At 41.3% G+C, this 26,702-nt stretch overlaps 1 protein-coding gene across 1 annotated transcript in view; it reads right to left on the bottom strand.

Annotated features, from left to right (window-relative positions):
- Positions 1–26,702, bottom strand: part of Glp2r (glucagon like peptide 2 receptor) — a 55,669-nt gene that overhangs the window by 8,613 nt on the left and 20,354 nt on the right. Inside the window, exons 7-11 of the mRNA XM_042694568.1 lie at positions 24,342–24,501; positions 20,387–20,447; positions 19,047–19,116; positions 8,005–8,093; positions 1,128–1,266 (exon numbers count right to left, since the gene is read on the bottom strand). Coding sequence (XP_042550502.1) covers positions 1,128–1,266; positions 8,005–8,093; positions 19,047–19,116; positions 20,387–20,447; positions 24,342–24,501 — 519 coding nt within the window. The remainder of the gene's footprint in view (positions 1–1,127; positions 1,267–8,004; positions 8,094–19,046; positions 19,117–20,386; positions 20,448–24,341; positions 24,502–26,702) is intronic.

Here is a 26,702-nt window from a genome sequence, read left to right as displayed (position 1 = left end):
TGCTAGCAAATTCTCCCTGCCTGTTTTATTTCAGAATGTATTTTACTTCTTTTTTAATTTTCTTTCTTTAAAAAAATTTTCTTGCTGGTATTGGAGCCTGAATTCAGGGGTTCCCACTTGCTCAGATTGTTCACAGCTGATGCTCTACCACCTGAACCACACTCCCAGCTCTGCTTTTTGCTGTTTAAATGGAAATGCAGTTTTTCCAACGTTTTTTGCCCAGCTGGCTAATGGTAACCTGTTGCATTAGTGATCTTTGTAAATGAGCCATACCTTTCTGTATTCCCCTCCCCCTCATTCTAGGCTGGGCCTCTGACCTACTTGGACACAGAATACAAGAGAAAGCATTAAGATCAAGCTGCAACATTTATTTTGAGGCTCTTGGGAGCCCTGAACTGCCATATGAGCAGTTTAGTCACCCTATGGAGAGAGCACAGGAGAGGACACATGGAAAGTCCGAGACCCTAAGCAATATACCTGACAGTAAGAACTGATGCCCTCGAAATTGGACCCAAATGAAATGAGCCCCAGTTTAGGCCCCTACATGTGTGGAAAGAAGCCCTGGAAGCCCTCAAACCAAGATTTAGTAACAGTTCATGGTTGTCTTAAGCTTCTAAGTCACAGATAGTTTAAGCAATGGATAATCAGAATAGTCAAATAACCTAACCACAGCTGGTCTCTTGTTCCTAGTTCCAGCCCCCACATCTGTCAGGTTCAAGACTCATATCTGGACTCCTCGGTCCTTATCCAGTTGTGTGTGTCTTGTATTCACATCCCTTGAAATACAAAGTTCTCTTTGTACAATGAATGCTCTGCAGAGAATCCAGCAAAAATAGGCCCTTAATAAATGGCTTCATGTTACTACTCAGGGTTGATGGAATCATGAGTCACCCCACCTATTACAGCCCAGGAATGAGAGCATTTTTCCTTTCTGACTCACCAAATCACACTGGCAAGATCAAAGCCATCTGCACGCCTTTCTAATGTCAAGGGTCCTCACCAATAAAGCCAGCTGATGCTAGAAATCTATTTTCAGCTATGGACCTTCTCAATCCCAAGCCTGTTTCCACCATGTGCATTTTGTTTCCTCCACAGCCACAGGGTGCCATGGTCAGAATCTTACTTACATGGAAGGAGCTCAATGTCAACTGAATGAAGAGTCGTATATGTTTTGAATGTCCTTCAACTTGGTCATCAGTAATGAAAGAGAAGAGGATCTCATGGACACCCAGTAAAGGAATGAGGACCAGCGTTGATTTTGCCAATCTGTAAATGATAAATGACAGCCATGAGGGCCACAGTGGTACTAGGCAACGCTTCCTACTCTTTGGTAAAGACATGCCCATCCTGATAAGCAGTTGATTTTCCACTTAGTCATAATCCTCAAATCTCAGTTTCCTGAGTAGCTAGAATTACAGGTATGAGACCCCCGTGTCCAGCAACATTCGAGTCTTATCACCAATGAATTCCTATACATAGTAGATGCTCAAGAGACATGAATTGGATAAATGAATGAATGAATCCTTCCATGTAGGTTATCATAAGCCTTCAGATATTAACATGTTGTAGATTTCCATGCAGTGCTTACCACCCTGAGATGCTCCATCCAACCCAGGTCTGACAAGCTCTCCATCCTCTGTTTAGCAGGTGCTTCTATTACTTTCCTGTTCAACAATTCCAACCTCATAGAAGGAAGAGAAAATGAATTGTCCCAGGCTACACAGACACTAAGTGACAAGTCTCAGCCTGGAAATGGAGTCTGTGGCTGGGCTTTGTCCTCAACCCTCAAGCCACCCCTTGGCCTTATGACAGCCAGGGCTGCAGGAAATGGAAAGTTGACTCTCCTCATAAAAGTCCTATGTGGAGATTGACTTTGTACACAATCTACACAAGAAGACAAACATTCTTTTGTACCACCCACGTGTAAAGTGCACAGCTGGAGCCCAAATGCTCCAAACTGGTGGATTACAAATGTGGCAATTAAAAGTCCTAATAGAGCTTTTATGTATTTATGTTTTGGTGCTGGTCCTGGGGTTTGAACTCAGAGCCTTGGTTCTCTGTCCCAGAGTATTTTTTTTTTGCTTGCTCCACCACTTGAGCTACAGCTCCACCTACAGCTTTTTTTTTCTAGTCCTGGGCTTCAACTCTGAGCCTCAGCACTGTCCCTGAACTTCTTTTGCTCAAGGCTAGCACTCTACCACTTGAGCCACAGAGCCAGTTCCTCCTTTTACTATTTATGTGGTACTGAGGAACCAAACCCAGGCCATCATGCATGCTAGGCAAGCACTCTACCATTAAGTCACAATCTCAGCCCTCACAGAGCTTTTAGATCGCACAGTGGGTCCTGTATATGGCTTCTGCCTTGGTGGGACTGCAGATCAAAATATGTGTCTGGTGAGGCAATAGTAGTTCACCTCTATAATCCTAGCCACTCAGGGACCTGAGATCTGAGGATTGTGGTTCCAAGCTATCCTGGGCAGAAAAGTCCATGAGACTCTTATCTTCAATTAAGCAGCAAAAGCCAGAAGTGGAGGTGCGATTCAAGTGGCAGAGCACAAGTCTTGAGTGACAAAGCTAAGGGAGAGCATCCTGGCTCTGTGTTCAAGCTGGTATACACACACACACACACACACACACACACACACACACACACACGCACGCACACACACACACACACACAATGTGTCTTTATTGAATGCTTACACACTGTTCTCTTGTCGTTAGCCTCTAGGTAATATGATATTGCAACTACTGTGATGGCATGTGCATTGCTTTAGGTTTCAGCTGGAGGGCATTGACAGTATATAACAGATGCATAGGCTATATGCAAATAGCATGTCTGGTGGGTCCTGGAGCCAAGGAACAACTCTATAAAGCTTTCTGGACTCCAGTATGAACTCTTAAATTCAAAGCTCTAGAATATGGATCCTGAGAATATGGATTCTTGGCTTTTTTTTTTCCAGAGCCAAGGGCCACACTCAGGGCCTTGCACTTGCCTGGCAAGTGCTCTTCCATTAAGCTAAATCCCCAACCCCAAATGTAGATGTTTAAAGAACTACTGATAAATAGCCAAGTGTGGGGAATGGCAGCTTTTCCCTACTGAGTCATTTTTTTTTTTTTATTTGAAAGTAGCTACATGAACAAAAGTGACTCATATTTAGGGCACAAGCAAAGCTACTGTCTTAACAGACTTTGTGGGGGGGAGAGGGGGAAGGAATTTAAATGTAAGGCATTTGTAAGCCAAGTCTCTTCTTAAAGGGCCAGACTAAGAAGATCCCCCAACCCTCCTGAAAAAGATGTAGAAACTCAGTCCATGCGGTCCTCAATGAATCAGGTACGTAATTACTCTATCCGAGGGAGCTTACAGAATCCTGTGTCTGTGAGACCCCTTGATACACAACCAGCATTGACAAAACAAACCCCCTTACCTTTGCACCCCAGAAGGAAGTAAAATTGGGGAGAGGAAAACAGGAGGCACTTTACAGGAGGGACTCTACCTGGCTACATGGGCTGCATATACCAAAGCCTTGATTGCCAGAAGAGCAATCAAGGGAGGTGGGCTGCAGGCCCTGGATAGATATCTGTCCTGAATCAGGCTGGATCTGCTCCCAACCCACACTCAGCTTCCACCCACCCACCCACGTGGAGTCACTTAGTTAGGTACCACTGACTAGCTCCAGAAAAATAAAATTTCAAAAAGTGTTCTTTCTCTTCTCTCTTTTCTTTTCTTTTCCTTTCCTTTCCTTTCTTTCTTCCTTTCCTTTCCTTCCTTCCTTCTTTCCTTCCTTCTCTCTAAAGTTTTGTATTTTGTTAAATTTCCAAGAATGCTTTTATTTATTAAGTTATTTAGTTAGTGTTGGCCAGTTCCAAGGTTTGTTCAACTAGCTTGTTTGGCTGATACTCTACCACTTGAGCCATGTTTCCAGTCCAGCACTTTGCTGTTGATTTGGAGATAGAATCTCATGGACTCTGCTGCCTAATCTACCATCAAACCATGATCCTCAGACCTCAGCCTCCTGAGTAGTTAGGATTATCATCATGAACCACCAGCAGCCAGTTTTCCAAAAGTACTTCTAAATCTGTTTAGCTTAAAGATTGCAAAATTATCATAATGGGTTGGACTTCACCTACAGACAACATTTGCTTAAGGCATATTGTGATGTCTGTTTTTGGAGAAACCTTTAAATAGTGAAGCTATTTCAAGCAAAGATGTCCAATTTTCAGCTTCTTTTGAGATCTGAGAAGATATAATGACATGGGGCTTGAAGTCTTGATTGGTGAGCATCAATACAGCCAGATGATGGTTGTGGCTGTAGAGAGAATCTACCCACTCTGAAGAATTTCCAGGCCCCACCTGGCTTATTCTCCTCATCCACTGGGATGCTTGCTTAGCCCTTGCAGTGTTCAAATCTGTGACTCTTGCTCAAGGATCTTTTTTATCCCTTATTTTTGGTGATACTGGGATTTGAACTCAGGGTCGTGTGCATTGTAGACAGGTCCTTTACCATTGAGCTACCTGCCCAGCCCTTTTTGATTTGAGTTGTTTTTCAGATAGGGTTTCAAATTTTTGCCTAAGGCCAACCTCAAACTATAAGCTTCTACATTATCTGGAATGGTAGGCACATGCCACCACATTTAGCTTATTGGTTTAAAGAAGTGTTTGGGCCATTTAGTCCCTTGAGCTCCTCTGGGTGGAAGCAAGAAGAGACTCATGATTCATATTATTCTAACTTCTTAGACAGAAGTACTATTTGTGTCACAGCTCAGATGGAAAGCCATAAATAGCCATGGCCATTTACTCTGATGAGCCGTGTATGCACATATTTTTCATCCATAAAGCATTTGTTTATTTAAATGGTACAGTTTGTTGTAGTCATTTAAGTATTCAACAAATATTTATTGTGAATCTGCTCTGTGTATGAGAGAGAGCAAAATGGGAGAGAAATTCTGCACTAGGGTCAAAGACAGTAGGATTGCAAGTTAGCAGTGGGTCTGGGTTCAAATCTTTTTGTGTCTGCTGGTCCTGGGGCCCGAACTCAGGGCCTGGGCACTATCCCTGACTGAGCTTTTGGGCTCAGGGCCAGCATTCTACCACTTGAGCCACAGCATCACTTCTAGCCTTTTGGCGATAACAATATCACAGACTTCGCTGCCCAAGCTGGCTTGGAACTTCAATCCTCAGATCTCAGCCTCCTCAGTACCTAGGATTATAGGCATGAGCCACAGTGCCCAGCTTGGGTTCAAATCTAAGCATCTCTAATTACAAGCAATATGACCTTGGGTAAATTATAGCATCTGCCTGATATGACAGGGTGAACATAAGGATTAAACCAAAAATTTAGGCTGCACTGTCAGAATAGTTTGTGACACATGACAAATGATCAATAAACCTTACTTTTCTTTTTTGTTAAACAGTACTGGGATTTGATTTCAGGGCCTTGTACTTGCTCAACAGATGCTTTACCCCCTTGAAACATGTTCCCAGTCTTTCTGCTTCTGTCACTTTTCAAATAGAGTCTTACTTTCCGTTGGGGCCAGTGTGGACCACAGTCCTCTTATTTATGCTTCCCATCATAGCTGAGATGACAGGAATATGCATTTTATTTGTTGAGATAGGAATTAGGATGGGGGTGGGGGAAGCTTATCAACTTTTTTTACCCAGGCTGGCCTCCAACTAGGATCCTCCCAATCTTAGATTCCCAAGTAATCCCTGTGTCCAGATTAGTTTTCATTGTTTTTATTTTTTTTAAAGAAGCCTTCCCTACTTTTAAATTACTGTTTCAATCAGCTTTCCATTGCCGTGACAAATTCCTGAGAGAAATAACCAAAAAGAAGAAAATGTTTCTTCGGTTCATGTTTTCAGAAGTTTCCATCCATGGGTGCCTGTCCATATTGCCTTGGGCCTGTGGCAAGACAGCACATCATGGTCTGGTGCATATGAAAAAGCAAAGCTGCTCACCTCCTGGCTGTCAGGAAGCAGAGAGAAAGAGAAAAAGACCACAGTCCCAAAATCCCTCTCAAGGACACACCCACAATGACCCAACTTCCTCTCACTAAGCTCAACCTCCTAAAGGGTCTACCATCTCCCAGTAGCACCACAGGCTAAGGACCAAGTCATCAACACAGGAGCCTCAGAGAGAGCACTTCAAATCCTAACCCTCACACTTTTTATAGCTCCAATTATTCTGATCAATTTTGCTTCTCTTTATAGAGTTGCCATTGTCTTGTTGCTGGTGGGAATTCAGAATATAATACTCCAAAACAAGATACCTTAAGGTTCCACCCTACACTTCCTAAGTAAAAACTGCAGTAGGCTCACAAGGCTGTGCTTTGGGCCAGTTATAAGAGGGTGCTTATAAGCTGTCAGGGTGGGAAAAGTTGAAGGCATTGCTGAGGGTCTGAACATGGAGGAGGCCCCAGGAGTAATCAAGATGGGGCACAAGGTACCAACAGTAAAGGTTAGTCTCTGAGACTCTCAGGACTCATCCATTCCCTGTGTCTGTCTCGAGTATATTTGTGTCTGTTCAGTTTCTGGGCACATCCTAGTTTTCCATCCCTGGGTTGCAAAGAGGACTGCTTTCCTTGCACAGACCTCGCAGCTCTGCTTGGCCTTGGAGCTCTACCCTCTGACAGTGATAAGAGAGTCTGAGTCTTGGGAAAAGGAGCAAACAGACTGCTTGGCCACTTGGAAGCCTGACCAGAGGCGCCAGGACAGACAGCAAGATTCCCTTGGGCCTGGGTGAGGCCAGTTCCCCAGGGCTATTAAGAATATCTACAAAATGTTTGGACCAAAATTCCAACTAGTATTCCAACAGTATTTATTTGCCCATTCCTCAATAGGGTATGTTTACCCTTCTAGGAGGGAGTCTTAAGGAGATGGGGTTTGGGGTCTGGATACTGTGGGCCATCCATATCTCCAACATCCCTGAATTGTCCTGAGACGCAGGAGATGATCTTCCATAACACAGTAGAAAACAGGCCAGGAGAGGACCTAACTACCTGCCCAAGGTTAGTGAGGGAATGTAGGCAGTAGCCAGCCCTCTTCCCTCCTGTTTATGTTCCATGTCAATGTCCAGTCTTTACAAATATAGCATGCAGACTCCACTAAGCATTGCATGGGGTCCACATGGTGTCTACCTGTTGTTCTCAAGCATTCCTTAGATGTTTGTCAGGTTAAAAGAAAAACCACCTTCCCAGAACCTAGGAACCCTTAGCAAGAGTGAGAAAAAAGCCTAGAGTTGCCTTCACTCACACATCCTCCTCTGGCCTCTGTAATAGGCTAAAATTCCCACCTCAGAGTTACTCTTTGGTTAAAACACTCCCTCCCCGGCAGTCCTGTTGAAATGCACCTGCTATATGGAAAATAAAAAGCAAGTAGGAGTTGAGTGCAGTGGCTCACACTTGTAGTTCCAGATATGTGAGGAGTATAATTAGGAGGTTCTTAGTCCAGGCCAGCCCAGGGAGGTAGGGAGAACAAGACTCTATTCACAAAAGTAATAAATCAGGGTGGGGTTGTGTTTCAAGTGTTAGAGTGCCTAACAAGTGCAAGGTTCTGAGTTCAAGCCTCATTGTTGTTGTTATCATTATTGTTGTTTATTATCATTATCATTATCACTAAAAAAGAGTAACTTCCAATAGAGGGAGGAATGTGTCTTTTATTCTGTTGCCTTAAATCCTTTCCCAAGGAAGGTGACACAAACTTCCCTTGGAAGGAAGCGTTCTTTTCCCCATAAACAAGTCCTTCTTCAGAACATTTTAAAGGTCTCCTTCCAGAGGACTGAGAGTATCCTTGATTCTCTGTCACTGGTCACTGTCATGGGGTCAGAAGGTCATCATTGGGCAAGTCCCACCTGCTTCATAAATTGTTTCCCCAGACTTCCTAGCCATAGGAGACAAGTTGCTAACATAACCTGTTCCCCCTCCCCAGGACATTAGGCAACACCACCAGGAGTCTAAATAATGTTGTACTCAATAACCACCAAGTTGTGATTTCAGGCCACTCACCTGTATTTATAGTCTCTGAAGCACATCTGATGAGCTTTAAGTTTGGAAATGAGAAGCCTGAGGATTTTTAGGAAGATGAAGAAATTGACCTTGGAAACAAAAAGTAGATCTGACTTAAGGAAGATGTCATGCAGCTGTAAATACCAAAGTCTACCCTGAGTTTGGCCATCTGTAAGCCAGGGGTAAGACAGCAGTTAGCTGGTTCCATAGTAAACACTGACTGCAATTCCACTGTCTCACAGCCCTCATAACTTCCTAAGAGTCTGAAATGAAGCCTAGAGCTACATTCAGTTTATGGTTCTGCCTCAGGAAGGCCCAAAAGACAGGTGGATATCATTATTGTGCTTGTCATCATCATCATCATCATCATCATCATCATTCAACATTTGTTCAGTACTTACCATGTTACTTAGAACTTCCCATACAATATTTACTTAATCTTCATAACTACCCCCTGTAAGTCCTCATGACAACCCCCACACACACAATTATTTTTAATCCTCATAACATAAGGAGGAATAATGGGCACAAGAATGAGTATAAAGCTCAGACTTAATAAATGCCCCTTTCTTTAACAAAACACCAATCTCCCTCTCTTCTGTATGGAAGTCCAGTTCTCTTGGAGGAGGTCCTTCAACCATAAGGGAGGCATATGTTTTCCATTCCCTACATTATTTCCCACAAGTGTCATGGAATGGGCAAATCTATCCCTTCATTTTTCAGCCTTGGTAGAAGTTATAAAATATATCTGCAAATTCCTTGACATTCCTCTCAGAAAGCAAAATCTAATCTTAATCCCCTGTCCTGAATGAGCATTACATTTCATTACTTGAATTTAATGAAAGGACTATCGTGGGAATGATATAGTTTCAAGGCCTATATTCTACAGGCACCCCCCTTCTCTCTTAGATTGCTCAGTCTGGGGGAAAGGCAACCACTATGTTGCAAGGATGCTCAAGCAGCTTGTGGAGCTCTGAACAGAACCAATGTTGGAGAATCAAGTCATCGTGCTGACAACCAGCACTACTTGCCAGCTATGTATGTGTGAGCCACTTTGGGTGCTGATCCCCCAGCTCCAGTCAAGCATCCAGATGGTAACAGCTCTGACTGACATCCTGACTTCTAAGAGATCATGGACATCTGGAAATGTTAGAAAGCCAAGACGTTGAGCATGGACTGACTCCATATGAGCTTATAGAATAAGAACAGGATTTGTGAGGAGACTGGGAAGGGGAGGGAAGGCCACGTGACACAAGCCCTTTTGCCATCAAAGGCAATGGAGAGTCAATTAATTTTCAACAGGAAAGTGACTGAATCAGCTTTGTACTCCTGCAGTTAAGAAAGATCATTTTAGTAACAATGTGGAAAGATTAGCCGAGAGCCTGTTTTCAGAGTTCCTGGGGAGGAGGATGGGGAGGTGAATTCAAGAAGCTAGCCTAGACTTTCAGTGATGGAGAACAGTGCGTGACTTGACATTATTGAAAAGTTTGCGTCACATAAGCTTTGTTACAAGTTGAATGTGATTTCAAAGATGGCCTCAAGTCTCATTAGTAGATCTCAGATATGTGGTAATGCCATTCACCAAGTTGGATGGCACATAGAAGAGTGTTGATAATGGGAGGGAGAAGGCAAGTCTAGTAGTTTTGAACACAAAAGATATCATAAGGCAGTTGGCAGTTGAACACTTATACCTGGATCTCAGCAGGACACAAAACCAATAGAATGATGAAGTTACCCAGTGGTATACCATAAGTTGGAGAGAGAGGGTTAAGATTAACCTTGTAAAAGAGAACAGTAAAGTGGCCACAACAAAGGAAATTCCAAAAGAGTACCTGGGAGCTGGGCATGGTGATACACACCTATAATCCCTGCATTTGGAAGGCTGAAACAAGAAGGTTTTGAGTGCAAGGTCAGCTCAGAACAGAATAGTGTGGTCCTGTCTCAAAAATGCAAAAATAACTGGAAGTGTGGTTCAAGAAGTAAAACACCCACCTAGCAAAGCACAAAGCCCTGAGCCCAATCCCCAGTGCCACCAGAAACTAAATAAATGTAGCATAAAGAATAGCTAGGTCATCTTAACTCAGGAACAAGACAAGGATGTCCACTCTCTTCACTTCTCTTCAAGCTAGTATTAGAATGCCTAGCTACAGCAATAAGACAAGATCCAAACATAAAGGGGATCCAAATAGGGAAAGAAGAAGTAAAACTCTCCCTCTTTACAGATGACATGATCTTGTATTTAAAGAATCCCACAGACTCCACTCCCAAATTACTCAAGCTTCAAAACTTTGGCAAAGTAGCAGGGTATAAAATTAACCCTCAGGGGCTGGGAAGGTGGCTCAGTGGTAGAGTGCTTGCCTTGCATGCATGAGGCCCTGGGTTCAATTCCTCAGCACCACATAAGCAGGAAAAAAAAAAAGCCGCTAGTGGCATGTGGCTCAAGTGGTAGAGTGCTAGCCTTGAGCTGAAGAGCTGAGGGACAGTGCACAGGCCCAGAGTTCAGGCCCCACGACCGGTTCAAAAAAAAAAAAATTAACCCTCAAAAATCAATGGCTTTTCTGTATGCCAACAATGAGAAAAGTGTGGCTGAAATTAGGAAAGCAAATCCATTTGTAATAGCCCCACAAAACATAAAATACCTAGGAATTAACTTAACCAAAGAAGTGAAAGACCTCTATGATGAACTTTAAAAACCTGAAAAAGGAAATCAAAACAGAACTTAGAAAGTGGCAAAAACTCCCATGCTCCTGGATTGGAAAGATCAACATCATGAAAATGGCAATACTTCCCAAGGCTATCTACAAATTCAATGCAATACCTATCAATATTCCAACCTCATTCTTCAAGGAAATAGAAGAGGCAATCCAAAAATTCATATGGAACAATAAAAGACCCCAAATAACAAAAATGATCCTCAACAGAAAGAACAATGCTGGAGGAATATCAATACCAAATTTCAAACTCTACTACAAAGCCATAGTAATCAAAACAGCTTGGTATTGGCATAAGAACAGACCTCAGGACCAATGGAATAGAATTGAAAACCCAGAAATGAACCTACAGACCTATAGCCATCTAATCTTCGATAAGGGAGCTAAAAAAATAGAATGGAAGAAAGACAGCCTCTTCAGTAAATGGAGCTGGCAAAATTGGTTAACTACTTGTAGAAAACTAAAGCTAGATCCTTATATATCACCCTGCACCAGAACCAACTCCAAATGGATCAAAGACCTCGGAGTCAAACCAGACACTGAAAACATTACAGGACGGAATAGGAGAAACCCTAGGTCTCCTTGGCACAGGCCCAAATTTTCTTAATAGAGACCCAGAAACAAAACAAATCAAAGAAAGGTTGGACAAATGGGATTGCATGAAATTGCAGAGCTTCTGCATTGCAAAGGACATAGCTAGCAAGATCAATAGAAAGCCCATGGATTGAGAGATCTTCACTAGCCATATAACAGACAAGGGTCTCATATCTAAAATATACCTGGACCTCAAAAAATTAAATCCCCCAACAACAAATCTCCAAAGAAACAACTGCCCAACAAATAAGTGGACTAAAGACTTAAAGAGAAACTTCTCTGAAGAGGAAAGAAGGATAGCCAATAGACACATGAAGAAATGTTCAACCTCTCTAGCCATAAAAGAAATGCAAATCAAAACAACATTGAGATACCACCTCACCCCAGTGAGAATGGCTATAATCAAGAACTCTAATAACAACAGATGCTGGAGGGGATGTGGACAGAAGGGAACCTTACTGCATTGTTGGTGGGAGTGTAAACTTGTTCAGCCACTTTGGAAAGTAGTAGGGAGGTTCCTCAAAAGACTCCACATAGAGCTCCCCTATGACCCAGCAATCTCACTTTTGGGCATTTACCCAAAGGTTCACAAACAAGACCACACTAAAGCTACCAGCACAATTATGTTTATTGCAGCATTATTTACAATAGCTAAGCCATGGAACCAACCCAGATGCCCCCTCAGTAGATGAATGGATCAAGAAAATGTGGTATATATACACAATGGAATTCTATGCCTCCATCAGAAAGAATTACATTTCCCCATTTGTTAGGAAATGGAAAGACTTGGAAAAAAATTATATTAAGTGAAGTAAGCCAGGCCCAAAGAAACATAGGTCCCATGGTTTCCCTTATTTGCAATAACTAGTATATGTCTGAGTCAAGCAGAAAAGGTCAGATAAGTTGATGTTAGGGAAACGAACCCTAAGATATGTATTCAAATGTCTTTTTCTTTCATTGATTGTTTCTAACACATTTATAAGATTATTTCTTTGTTGCTTTGTATGTCCCTCCCCCAAGGTATAACCCCTGCTTTCACTGTATTTGATGTTGTTATAATGTGTGGAGGAGAAGGGAATAAAACAAATCATTTAAATAGGGATACAGGTGGACCCATTGCAACAATGAGACGTACAAGTCGTATGTCGAAAATGAACTTTACAACTTTGGTGGGGGGGGAGGGAGGAGGGTTGGGGGGATGGGGGGAGGATGGGATGGGAAGGGGCAACAAAGGAGGAGGCTCTACAATGCTTGATAAGAAATGTACTCATTATCTTGCCCATGTAATTGTAACCCCTCTGTACAGTATTTTCACAATAAAAAAAAGAGAAAAAAAAAAAAAGAATAGCTAGGTCACTTGGAGTGAATCACTTTATGAGACACCCACCCCTCCCCCCAAGAATCTCATGAAGAGAAGAATTATAAGAAAGTTTAAAGGCTACATCAAATTAAAATAATGTAAGATAGCATTTAGCTATAAAGAGCTCCATAGAAGAAGCTTCAGTGTAGAAAAGGGAGCCCAGGTCAGACTTCAATGCTTTAGACATTTTGTGGGGTTTTTGGGGCCTTTGCTTGTTTGTTGTTTATTTGTTAATTTTTGTAGTACTGGGGTTGAAATCACAACCTCGTATTTATTTGCTAGACAAGCACTCTACTACTTGAGCTTTTTTTGCTTGGGCTATTTTTTCAAAGGGGTCTCACTTTTTAGAGTTAAGCAGCCTGGACTATGGTCCTCCTATGTATGCTCCCTGAGTAACTAGGGTGACAGATATGAAGAACTGCACTAAGTTATTTTATGGTTGGAAAAGGTTGTTGTAGACTTTTGCCTGGGCTGGTCTTTAACTGTATCCTTCTGATCTCAATCTCACAATTAGCTAATATTACCAGGTGTGTGACCCAGTCTACCTAGCTTGCTTTGTTTCTCAATGAAAGGTGAGGGGAGATGGTGTAAACCGTTCAGGAGGCTTGTCTATAAGAATAGAGATAATGCCACTTCATTTTTATTTGCCAGACTGGAAGAGGTCTTGGTGGCAGTTGCTTTTTAAGAATGCAAAGATTTAAGAATATCTCCATGGGAAGGGAAAAAGAGCTGGCAGAAAAGGGCAATCAGGTGATAATTAATAGAATACAGTCTGTACAGGTGTTGATAAAGTCTCTCCATCACAGTAATAGTGTCCCTACCTAGAAATAAAATCCTATAGTTACATATTGAAACACAGTCCATGAGATCCTAGTATGTACTTCATTAGCCTAGATGGGGAAAAAAATCAATGCTCTGTAATAAAAAGCTAGAGTTTTAGGCAAGTGGCTATTTATCTAAAATGTAAGCCAAGAAGAATGATGGAGTTTTCCAGCCAAAGAATATTTAGTAACAGAAAACTTAAATACAAACTAAATGTAAGCAAGTAATTTATCCCCTTTAATGGGATTTCTGTTTTCCATCATAAAGAGAAAAGGCTGTGAGAAGACTTAGTGATTTGTTATTCTTATAAAGTAAGCAGGGGAAAGGTGGCATACTTCACTAAATGCACTTAGATAGGAGCTGTCTCCCAAGAAATGAAGGAGGTGTGAATTCACTGTGTCTTCATGAGACCAGACAAGAGAAAATGAGCATCCACCATCCACCAATGAACTACAGGAGGGAGGGATGGAAGGAAGAAGGGAGAGCTTCCTAGGGCCTATTGTTCTGGGATGAAATATTAGCCCCTGTTGTCCTGGCACCTGGGACAATCCAGAATTTCAGCAAGACAAAAGTCAGCAATTCCATTTGGAAAATGTAGCTCCCTGCCCAGATGTTACACTTATTTGTGTACCCCAGCATCTGTATGCAGATCTGGTACTACAGGTCGCCAAAGTGATGGCTAGCATGGCAGGATCTGGGGTCGGGGGCAGGCTAGCTTCAGGTGGAACTATTCCATCTGTTTGCAAGCCTGGATCCTCTGGCCTGCTATATGGATAAAGGGGCCCACATACCTTCCCCAATAGCCCAGGTGAACTATGATGCTCCTCAGGAGGTAAGAAGTGACTGGGAAAGGTAGAAGGAAGCCTTTGGCTCTTGGTATTCACATTCATACACTTTTTTAAAAGAAGGAAAACTTCTGTAATCATCTGTTATCTGATTTTCTTTCACTGTGGAAAAGAGATGATAGGATGCAGCAAATGTGTGTGATGTCTGCTATACATCTTCAAGAGAATATGGGGGTGAGGATATGTCTGGGGAGCCCTGGACCAGCCTGACTTTCTGGTGGGACACAGGAACTGAAGAGGGATCAGGTCCATGAAAACAATATGCTTTTACCAACTTCTCAGTTTTGCTACATTGTTAGAAGGTCAGAGGAGACTCCATGAGAATAAATGATGGCTTTGACACTAGGACTTCATAAGGTCGACAGAGGGCTCATTCAATTCATTGACTCAAAACAACCATTCAAGTCAGGGACTGGGGGCTCATGACTAGCTAGTACTCCTAGCTACTCAGGAGGCTTAGAGCTGAGGATCAAGGTTTGAAAACAGCCCAAGCAGTTGGTGAGATTCATATCTCCAATTAGCCAGCAAAATGTCAGAAGTAGAGGTGTGGTCACATGGTTAGAACACTACCCTTGAGCAAAAAAAAACAAGGGAGAGCTCAAGGCCCTGAGTTCAAGCTCCAGTACTGGTACCATGAAGAAGTCATTCAACCAGAAGTCCAATCTGTTAACTGTGGATCAAAGACCTTGTATAGCTGAATCATTTAGTGAGGTCATCTTTGAAGGATTGGACTAATCAAGGCTTTATCAATTTTCTACAGGGATAAAAGAGACTAAGACATAAAAATGTACCCTGTCCAATATGACTTAATTTACATGTTCACTCAGAAGTGACAGTTAAGTAGTGAAAAAGTATACAAAGAAAGAGGTAGGGGACAGCTGGGCACCAGTGGCTCATGCCTGTAATCCTAGCTACTCAGGAGGCTGAGATCTGAGAATCACTGTTCAAAGCCAGCCTGGGCAGGAAAGTCCGTGAGACTCTTATCTCCAATAAACCATTGGAAAACCAGAAGTGGGGCTGTGGCTTAAGCGGTAGAGTACTCGCCTCGAGCTGAAGAGCGCCCAAGCCCAGAGTTCAAGCCTCATGACCAACCAAAAAAAAAAAAGAAAGAAAGAAAAAGAAAGAGGTAAGGGAAAAGGAAGAGTGGGAAAAGGGAGGAGGAAATAAAAAAAAAAGAGGTAGGAAATAATTCTCTGATTTCTTTGTCTAGCCAAAGACCCAAGGAATATGTAGAGTCTTCAGACTGACACACTACAGGAGTGTCAGAAACAGAGGAAACATTGTACCAACACAGCAACAGATAATAATAGTAGCAGCAGCAGCAGCAGCAGTAGTAGTAGTAGTAGTAGTAGTAGTAGTAATATGATGTCCATTTGTCAACTCAGATATTGATCAGATACTGATCAGCCTGCAAGCTCTAGGAGTCTAGTATTCTTGGAACTGGTTTTAGGGCTCCCAAAACAGCATGTCCTACCCCCACATGAAGAGGATAGAAGGTGCAAACACAGGAATCACGAGTCTGCACTCCATGCCTGGCTTGTGATATGCTCTTTAGCAGGGTAAGTTGACTTCTCTAGTCTTTTATTTCTTTATCTTTCAAGTCAAAGTTGGACTGGACCAATGTTTCTCTACTAGGGAATGGTTCTGCCCATTGGAGGTATGTTGCCTTATCTGACAACATATAATTATCACAAACCAAAAGAAGAGACTGTCCTGAACTCTAAAGCATGACAGAGATGGAGAGATAATCAAAAGCTTTTCTCTGTGGTCTACAAGGATATTCTACCAATTCATTCTACCCATTCCATAGGTTATGGGGGCTTGAACTCAGCTTCTAGGTGCTGTCCCTGAGCTCCTTTTACTCAAGGTAACACTCTGCTACTTTAAGCCACAGCTCTACTTCTAGTTTTCTGGTGGTTAATTGGAGAAAAGAATCTCACAAACTTTCCTGCTTGGTCTGGCTTTGAGATCCTCAGATCTCAGCCTCCTGTGTAGCTAGGGTTATAAGTATGAACCATCAGCATCCGGCTCATGGTTAAATATTCCCTTTGACCAAAGGGCAATTTGCCCAGTTAGGAAACATAAGTATCTGGGGACGGCATCCAAACCACAATAATTTTTTAAAACATTCAGATAAGCAACTGGAAACAACTAAGTCTAAGATGTATTGACACACTTAGCTTCTGTGAGATTGTGGAGTAAACATTGGAGATACAGTAGAACCTGAACTCATCACAAAGAGAGCTATTCGCTTCTCTTCTTTATTCTATCTGGCTACAAAGAATCTACCAGTGATCACAGATCTTCACCAAATTCAACCATATGCTTAGGCTGGCTGCCAGAATGAATAAAATATACATATGTCTTACAATGACAGGGTGGTTTGGGTTTGGGTTTTTTTCTGTTTTTGTTTTTTCTGGTGGTACTGAGGCTTGAAATTTAGGTCTGGACACCATTCCTTGGCTTTTACATTCAAAGCTGGCACTTGAGCCACAGCTCTACTTCTGCCTTTTTACTCTATTAATTGTATATAAGAGTCCCACAGACTTTCCTGCCCAGGATGGCTTTGAATTTTGATCCTCAGATCTCAGCCTCCTAAGAGGTATGAGCCACCAATGCTAGGCTTCAAACAGGTTGAAAACAACTATTTGGAGCAAAATTCTGTATATGGTCTGAGAAAATAATGAGGTGAATGAAGTACCTGTGTGTCCAGGAACAGCAGGTGATACCTGAACTTAGAGACTGTGCAATGGTTTCACCACTGGATCAGACTAAGAATTGGGATCCTGGGGGGAACCTGAACCAAAGAACTATTGCCAAAAAGTCTGCAGCACTTGGCCTGACAGTCTCAGGCCTGGGAGAATAGTGTTTGAATGGCAATGCAGTGTTATGGTTATAGGTGCCAATGTCACCCCGTCAGGCCCTGTAGGCTGAGATCCAGCACCTACCTACTGCTTCTGTGACTTTTAAGAAAGGAACTTCTCATTTTCCCAATCTTCTTGACAAAAGATAAACAGAATAGCACCTCTGCTTTATAAGGCTGGTTGGGAAGTTTAACTGAGCAGTGGTGAGGGTGCCTCAGAGCATCTCCTAGGTGGGTACTGAAATCTCAGAGAAGAGGATGTGGAGAAGGGAGTGGTAGGCCTCATAGCATCATTAATGAGATGTGAGTCACTGGGGGAGGAGGGGCTGGCTTCATTGGATCATTTGCTCCCAGTCTGATCCCTAGTAGGAAGATACCAGCTACAGGTATGCCATCTTCTAGACTTCAGGTGATATAGCCCTGGCAACTAAGGGGCTCTCTGATGCCTTGGTTTTCCTGCCATTTCTATGCACATTTCTCCTTCCAGGTCACCTAGATTTGAGCAGGCAATTTTACTGACAAATATGGACAGTTCTCTGTGAAAAATAGCTGCCTTTTTTTTTTTTTGCTGGTCCTGGGACTTAAAGTCAGGGTCTAGGTGCTGTCCCTGACCTTCTTCTGCTCAAGGCTAGCACTCTACCACTTAATCCACAGTGCCACGTCTTTGAGAGTCTCACAGACTTTCCTGCCTGGGCTAGCTTCAAGCTGCAATCCTCACATCTCAGCCTCCTAAGTAGCTAGGATTATAGGCATGAGTCACCAGCACCCAGCTTAAAACCAACGTTTTTTTTTTTCATAAAATCACACTATTCACATGGACATGGCAAAAATGGGTCATCCAGAAACCACTTGGAGGAGTCATGATAGCACCAAACACAGTGCCCAGCACCCAGCGGGCACTCAGAGAGGATGGCACTCCAAGAAGACTTTCTGCCTCCCTTGTAGAGCCTGCCAATCCTTCCCACTCTGGAAAATTCCCTATGCCTGTGCTCAAGCTTCTCTGATGGATTCATTCTCATACACTATCCTCTAAAATGCCTAAGACTCTAGAGCAGTCATCTCTTCCTATCCCAAATATTCTGAGCTACCATGAGTCAAAATCTTTTCCTCGGGCTGGGAAGGTGGCTCAGTGGTAGAACGCTTGCCTTGCATGCATGAGGCCCTGGGTTCGATTCCTCAGCACCACATAAGCAAAAAGAAAAAAGCCGGAGGTGGCGCTGTGGCTCAAGTGGTAGAGCACTAGCCTTGAGCTGAAGAGCTGAGGGACAGCGCCCAGGCCCAGAGTTCAGGCCCCACGACTAGACCCAAAAAATAAAAAATAAAATAAAAAATAAATAAAAGTTCCTATCTGAAAATATATTTAAAAAAAAAAATCTTTTCCTCCTCAGAGTAACATCATCTCCTGATTCTACTACTCAGGACAGCTCTGTTTTGATATCAATTGTATGATTTTCATCTCTAAATGTAGTTTCCTTGATGTCTTCCTCCTTTCTGCTAATGATATTAAGCTACAAGCTGATAGTTCTGTCGTTGTTGAGTCTTTGCCTAACCAAACCTTCCCATATCCCCAGCACCTTGTTCACATTGCAGCCATTTAGTCAGGGATCACAGAGCTGGGCATAGGTCCCTATATGGCTATGAAGACCCAGAGAGAATGAGGTTTACAGTATTACTCTGAATCTAGTCCCTAACTAGCTTCTGACTCCTCATTCAGTAACTGCTCATAGTTCAGCTCTGCCTCATGGAAGGAAAGGATATTGAATTAATTTGTGGGGTTAAGAGATACGGGAGGGAATGTTCCTCAAGCTGGTGAGTTCAGGGAAAAGAGGTGTCAGGATTGAGCTTACTGTGACACAAAGCAGCATGGGTCCACGGATGATCCACCAAATGTTCTTGTTCTTGTTTGCTGCCCAGCACCTAAGGGCAAAGAACAGATAGGAGACAAAGTTGAGACCAACTTGAAGGTCAAATTCTCATGCCCTGTGGAAAACCTGTGCTTGCTCTTGCTTGTCCTCCAGCCTTGCTTTCTACTAATCATTCTCCCAAGAGGTGAGATAGAGAGAAAAGGACTAAATCCTTTGTACTGGTACTGCTGACTATTCTTACCATGCAAGAGCTCTTCAGTATTAAGAGCTCAGTGCATGAGTCCCTCCACATTTTTCTCCATGTAATGTAAATCTTTAATTGTGGTATCTTATTGCTTCACTAGTTTACTTTTTGTTTGTATACCCATACTCGGGCTTGAATTTGGGGCCTAGGTGCTGGGTAGTGTCCCTTAGCTTTTTCTTTTTCTTTTCCTTTTCCTTCCCATTCTTTTCTTTTTGGTCTGAGATTGAGATTCAAACTCAGTACCTGACACTTTTACCCATTGGCTGGCACTGTACCAACTAAGCCATGCCTCCAACCCCTGACCCTTAACTTTTCGCTCAAGGCTGACACTCAATCATTTGAGCCACAGCACCACTTCCAGCTTCTCAGTGATACATTATATGTAAGAGTATCACATACTTTCCTGCCTCCACCTCTTTTTTCAGGACTTTTATTCTCTAAAAGTCAAAAGATAAGAACTAATTTGGAGCCAGGCATAGTGACACATGCTTATAATCCTAGCTACTCAGGAGGCCAAGACAAGAGAATCAAAAGTTGAGTCCAGACCAGGAAAAGTTAGTCTCTCTCTCAAAAACAGAATACAAACAAAAGGCCTGGAGGCATGACTTAGGAGTTAAGAGTGCCTACCGAGTATGTGTGGCCCTGAGTTCAACACCAGTAGCTTTAAAAAAGTTTTTTGTTCTTTTTGTTTTAATAAAATGTTCTCATAATATTTCACAAAACAGGTATGCCACAATTTGAGTAATGATTCTCACACTGATGGGAATTCAGGTTTGTTTTTGTTTTTGTTTTTGTTTTCTGTCATGTTGACAGTGTTCTAATAACTATCTCCATGCTTATGATGTCCTTACATACTCAGAATCACAGCTAAAACTTGCAGCATATTTATGGTTATCTGCATGTGTGACTGAATTAGTAAGTGACTACAAGATTTTTGATTACTTATCTACATTCCAAATCATAGTCTAGATGGACACAGTCGGAAAGTTGGTTGCTTTCTTTGGGAAAATGGTGTCATTCTTTAAGCATTTCTGGGAATTACTGGCTCATAAAGGGTAAATCCAGATGAATTACTTACCCTTTGTTCTCCAGGTATGCACGAGCAATCCCCCAGGGGACAACAAATAGCATAGGGAATACTGTGAAGAAACAAGCAAGTTTAGTTAAAGACTGGTTGGCCAATGAGAAGATCAAGAATGAAATCAGGAAAACTCCATTTGCAATAACTCAGAAAAATAAAATACATAGGAATTAACCAAAAATCTGAAGTACCTTTATGGTGAAAACTTTAAAAGGTAAAGAAGGAAATTAAAGAAGACTTAAGAACATGGAAAGAATCCCATGCTCCTGGATTGAAAGAATTCACATTGTGAAAAAGGTAACAGTGCCCAAAGCAATCTACAAATTCAATGCAATAACTATCAAAATCCCAACATCATTCTTCAATGAGTAAAAAAGTAACCCAAAAATTCATATGAAACAACGAAAGATCCTGAATAGCAAAAGAAATCCTTAGCAAGCAGAATAATGTTGGAGGAAAAACAATACCAAACTTCAAACTCTTCTACAAAGCCATAATAATGAAAACAGCTTGGTACTGGTATAAAAACGGGCCTGAAGATCAATGGAACTGCATAGAAGACCCAGAAATAAACCAACAGAACTTCAACTATTTAATATTCAATAAGGGAGACAAAAACTTAGGCTAGAAGAAAAACAACCTCTTCAACAAATGGTGCTGGCCAAACAGGAAATCCACATGCAGAAAACTGAAACTAGCTCCTTATATATCAACTTGCTCCAGCATCAATTCAGAATAGATCAAAGACCTCAATGCAAGATCTGAAACTATGAAACTATCACAAGAAGAATAGAGGAAACATTAGGGCTCTCGGCCACAGGTAAAAATTTTCTGAAGTATAGCAATCAAAGAAAGACTTGATAAATGGATCTGGATCAAACTAAAAAGTTTCTGCACAGCAAAGAACATAGCCAATAAGCCTATAGAATGGGAAATTGTTTCCAGTTTCACAACAGACAATGGCCTAATATCCAGCACATACAGAGAACTTTAAAATTAAATCCTCAAAAGAACAATAACCATATTAATCAATGGGCTAATAAGCTAGAGAGTCTTCTCAGAAGAAGTAAAAATGATCAATAGACGTGAAGAAATGCTCAACATTTATGGCCATAAAGGAAATGCAAATCAAAACAATATTGAGATTCCACCTCACTCCAGTTAGATTGGCTATTATCAAGAAAACAAATGAGCTGGGCTCTGGTGGCTCATGCCTGCATTCCTAGCTACTCAGGAGGCTGAGATCTGAGGATCATGGTATAAAGCCAGCCTGGGCAGAAAAGTCCATGAGACTCTTTATCTCCAATAAACCACTAGAACACTGGAAGTGGCACTATGGAGCACTCACCTTGAGCTGAAGAACACAGGGATAGTGCCAGTCCCAGAGTTCAAGCCCCACAACCGCAAAAAAAAAAAAAAAATTGATAACAGATATTGGTAAGGATGTGGCCAAACCAAACCAAACCTTAATAACACTGTTGGTGGGAATATAAACATGTTCAACCACTCTTGAAAACAATGTGGAGGTTTCTCAAAAAGTTAAACATAGAACTACCCTATGGTCAATCCAGCAATAGCTCTCTTGGGCATTTATCCAAAAGATTACAAACCAGGATACATTAGCTCCACCAGCACGATTTTTATTGCAGCACTATTCACCATAGCCAAAGTATGGAATCAGACCAAATGACCCTCAATGGACAAATGGATATATATTTATGTGTGTGTGTGTGTGTGTGTGTGTGTGTGTGTGTATACACAATGAAAAATTACCCATTAGAAAGAATATTATATCATTTGTAAAGAAATGGAAAAATTATGTTAAGTGAAGTAAGTCAGGCCCAGAAAAACAAAGTATGCATGTTTTCCCTTATATATGGAAGCTATATTTAGCATACAAACATATAAGTAAATACATTGCATGGTATACAAGTGTATAAAAATGTATTGACTAAAATAGTTTCAAGGGAGAACTCAAATAATGTATTTCCTTTAAAAGGCAAAAACAAAACACCATGCACAGAATATTCAACCGGGGTGGAGATGAGGTCAAGGGGAAAAAATGTGGAAAAATGAAGAGGAGAAGAGGAGGAAAATGCAGTCCAAAATGTAACGTATATCCTACAAAATTAAGAAGAGTTGAGGGGAGGGTTGGGGGGTGGAGGAATGGGTGAGAATGCTTTTATCAAGATGCATTTATCAAGATGCATTGCATTCATAAAGAGCCTTGTTAAATGGCACTATGGGCATTAGAAAAAGCTCCTGAATCACAGGTTGTTTCCTTGGTATCCTGAAGCATCCAGTTCTCCAGGGGTTTGTAGAGGTGGGGAATCCAGATTTAGAGGCTCTTGGTCAAATTTAACAACAAACAAACAAAACCTCATCTTCAATGCCTAATGTTACATACTGAATGTCTGGGTCCTCCTAAGATTTATATATTGAAAGCCTCCAAGTTTGATGAAGATGAGGGCTTTACAGAAAACCATGTTTAGATAAAGTCATGAGGGTAGGGTCCTCATGATGTCATTAGTGCCCCCAGATGGAGATTAGCGTGCGCCACTTACTCTCTTGCTCTCTTACTCTTCCAGTTCGATCCGGCTGGATCCAGTTCGATCCAGTTTGATCCGGCTCTAACAGATTCAAACCAGCTGGATCCGGTTTGATCCGGCTCTTTCCGGATCAATCCAGTTCGATCCGGTTCTAACCGGCTTGATCCGGTTCTAACCGGTTTGAACCGGCTTGATCCGGTTTGAGCCGGTTCTAACCGATTTGAGCCGGCTCTAAACGGTTTGAGCCGGTTCTAACCGGTTTGAGCCGGTTCTAACCGGTTTGAACAGGTTCTGACTGGTTTGATCCGGTTCAAACCGGTTTGCTCCGGTTCTAACAGGTTCTATCCGGTTCAAATGTTATATACTGATTATACTTTTATAATTATATATTATTATATAATATATATGACAAATATAATTATATGTTTTAAATTTTTGTTTGTATTACTTTTAAGTAATTGTACAAACTGGTTACCAATTAACAAAGCAGTTTATGCGTATAATATATCTTGATCAATGGGACCCTTTTCAATATTCTCACCCATACTTCCCCTACCCACTCTTTCCCTCAGTCTTCCCAATTTTGTAGGATATACGTTGGATTCTTGACTGCATGCTACTCCTATTTTCTTCTTCATTTGTCTATCCCTTTCCCCTTGACTTACCCCTACCTTTCAAGTATCCATTTTACTGGTATTTTATTTTGCTGAACGTTGACTTTGTCTTTCTAAGAAAATACACTATTTTCATTCTTATATATTTTATTTATTTAATTTGTATAATCTATTATATAATATATGTAAGTGAAAGATAGAAATACATTTCATTCTATAGTCATGCTTTTTATAGTATACAATATAACCTAATATAAAGTATTTTATATACTATATTATATACTATATTTTATAGCTCACTCACTCACCATGTGTCTTCACCATGTGAAGATACAGCCATCAGGACAGCAGATGTCTGTAAATGCTCACCAGGAAGACAGCCCTCACCAGAACCCAACCACACTATACCTTTCATTCAGAAACATGTTTCATTCAGAAACATGAGGAACCAATATCTGTAGTTTAAGCCACACAGGTATTTTGTGTTAACATTGTGAGGAAACCAGTACAGTTGGAAACAGGGGAGAATTGTCATCTGATTCTACCAAAGACCTTCCCACTTCTCAATGTATGCATTGGGTCCACATCACTTCTACACATGCATGTGTGTGTGTGTGTGTGTGTGTTCTATTCTCTTGCCTCCTCCCACTTCTCTCTTCTTCTCTCCTCAGCTCTACTCTGCCCTTCAGAGACACCTTTCGGTTTGATTTCTAACTAACTGAAGGTTCTGTTGGACTCTCATACTCTGATAGATCTCCAAGAGAGGAAGCTAGAGGTCATGTAACTCACCCCAACCCACCACCAGGTATCTGGGCCACATCCGCCTTTCCAGAAGCACCGTGGGCTCCAGTAGTGCATGGAGGTAAAGGCCTTCGACCAACAGCCATAGGTGGTTGGCACCTACAAAGTAGTGCAGAAGGACCTGGACAGAGCGACAGGAGGTAGATATCTACAGGAAGAAGAACATATGATGGTGAGTCCTGGTTGCTTCCTTGGACCCCAAGTAGGAAAACAGGGCTTCACCAAGCATATCCCCTGCCCCAGACTCCCCCTTTTCCTGTACCCTTGGTAACCACTTGAGAGAGGTTGGCAATAATATAAAATGTTAATGGAGGCCAATCACAGTGGCTCACACCTATAATCTCAAGTCTTTGAGAGAAGGATCAATTAGATGTCAACCATGAGCAATAAATCAGCAAGACATCATCACAACGAAAGAAAAAGAGGGACTAGGAAGGTGGCTCAGTGGTAGAGCGCTTGCCTTGCATGCCTGAGGCCCTGGGTTCAATTCCTCAGCACCACATAAGCAAAAAGAAAAAAGCCGGAAGTGGCTCTGTGGTTCAAGTGGTAGAGTGCTAGCCTGGAGCTGAAGAGCTGAGGGACAGTGCCCAGGCCCAGAGTTCAGGGCCCACAACCGGACCAAAAAAAAGGAAAGAAAGAAAGAAGAAAGAGTAGGAGGGAGGGAAGAAGGAAGAAAGGAAGGAAGGAAGAAAGTAAGGCAGGCAGGCAGGCAGACTAGACATGGTAGCAAACACTTCTCATCTCAAGTATCAATAGGATTGCAATTCAGGACAGATTTGACCAAAATAATTCATGATACTATTTGAAAAATAACTAAAGCAGAAGTGGCTGAGAGTGTGGTTTGAGTGGTAGAGTTCAAACTACAGTTCTACCAAAAATAAATTTGCCCCAATGGAAACACCAAAGGGTTTGTCTCCAATTTCAATTCACTAGGCTACAAACCAATATCTAAAACCTCTTCATATGCTTGGAAATTATGAAACATTTTTTATGTTTTTTCTTTCTTATTTATTTTTGACAGTACTACTTACTATTTGGGTACTCTACTATCTGAGCCATGTCTTCTGGCCTTTGGAAGCTCTGAGTAAACTTCCAAGGAACCCCATGGATCCAAGAAGCAATTATAACAGAAATTAGAAAGCTTTCTTGAACTGAATGTAAAGAAAATAATGAATTCTTATTATATGTAACTAATACTAGGACTAGTATGAATGGACTAGAATGAAACATTAAAAAAGAAAAATAGAAAAAATAAAAGAAAGAAAAATAGAAAAAAATAAAAGAAAGAAAAATAGGGGCTGGGAAGGTGGCTCAGTGTTAGATCGCTTGCCTTGCATGCCTGAAGCCCTGGGTTCGATTCCTCAGCATCACATAAGCAAAAAGAAAAAAGCTGGAAGTGGCACTATGGCTCAAGTGGTAGAGTGCTAGCCTTGAGCTGAAGAGATGAGGGACAGCGCCCAGGCCCAGAGTTCAGGCCCCATGACCTGACCCAAAAAAAGAAAAGAAAAATAGCTGAGAATTAATTATCTTAAAATCATATCAGAGAAGTTAGAAAAGGTGAGAGAAAATTAAATCCAAAGGAAATACATGGAAGGAAATAATAAAAATAAAAGCAAATCAATAAAAATCAGTGGAAAAGAGAGCATAAACAAAAGATTCTCAATTATTGAGAATCTTCTAGGAAGGATAATCCAAGAAAAAAAAAAAAAGAAAGAGAAATTACAATCAATATCAGGAATAAAAAGAGACACAATCACAGACACAACAGACCTTAAATCATTTGGAGAATAAGAGTAGGAACCAGTAGGAGGGAGGATGACTAAGCACATATGAAAATATAATAACAAAAACCATTAAGCCTAATAGAGTGGATTTGACCAAAGTACATATATTCATATATATGAATATATACCACAATAAAATCTTTTTCTATAATTAATAAATGCCAATAAAAAGGAAGAGATGAAAAGAGAGTATCTTAAACAGTATTATGTGAAAGAATTTGAAAAGTTAGATGAAATAGACAATTCCATAGAAAAACTCACTACCATGGATGTAAGATTCATGATTAAGTCATAACTTAAAACTTTCTAAGATAAAGAGCCATGAGTCCAAAAGGTTCACTGGTATAATATCCCAAAATTTTAAGGAATAAATAATATACATCTTAAATAAATTCTGTGGGGGGAGAAGGAGAGGAAGGGCCACATTCCAATTTAAGAGGTCAACACAAACTTGATACAAAAGCTTTTGTATCAAAGCTTTTGATGACAAAAGCTTTATGAGAAGAGAAAACTATAGGCCAGTTCTTCTCATAAATGCCAACAAACTAATGCTATACATAACTTG

The sequence above is a fragment of the Dipodomys spectabilis genome, unplaced genomic scaffold (assembly GCF_019054845.1).
Source record: "Dipodomys spectabilis isolate Male_0828 unplaced genomic scaffold, ASM1905484v1 ptg000004l, whole genome shotgun sequence".
NCBI classification, from domain to species: domain Eukaryota; kingdom Metazoa; phylum Chordata; class Mammalia; order Rodentia; family Heteromyidae; genus Dipodomys; species Dipodomys spectabilis.
The sequence above is the reverse complement of the archived record's forward strand: the minus strand, read 5'-3'. Positions and strand labels throughout refer to the sequence as shown.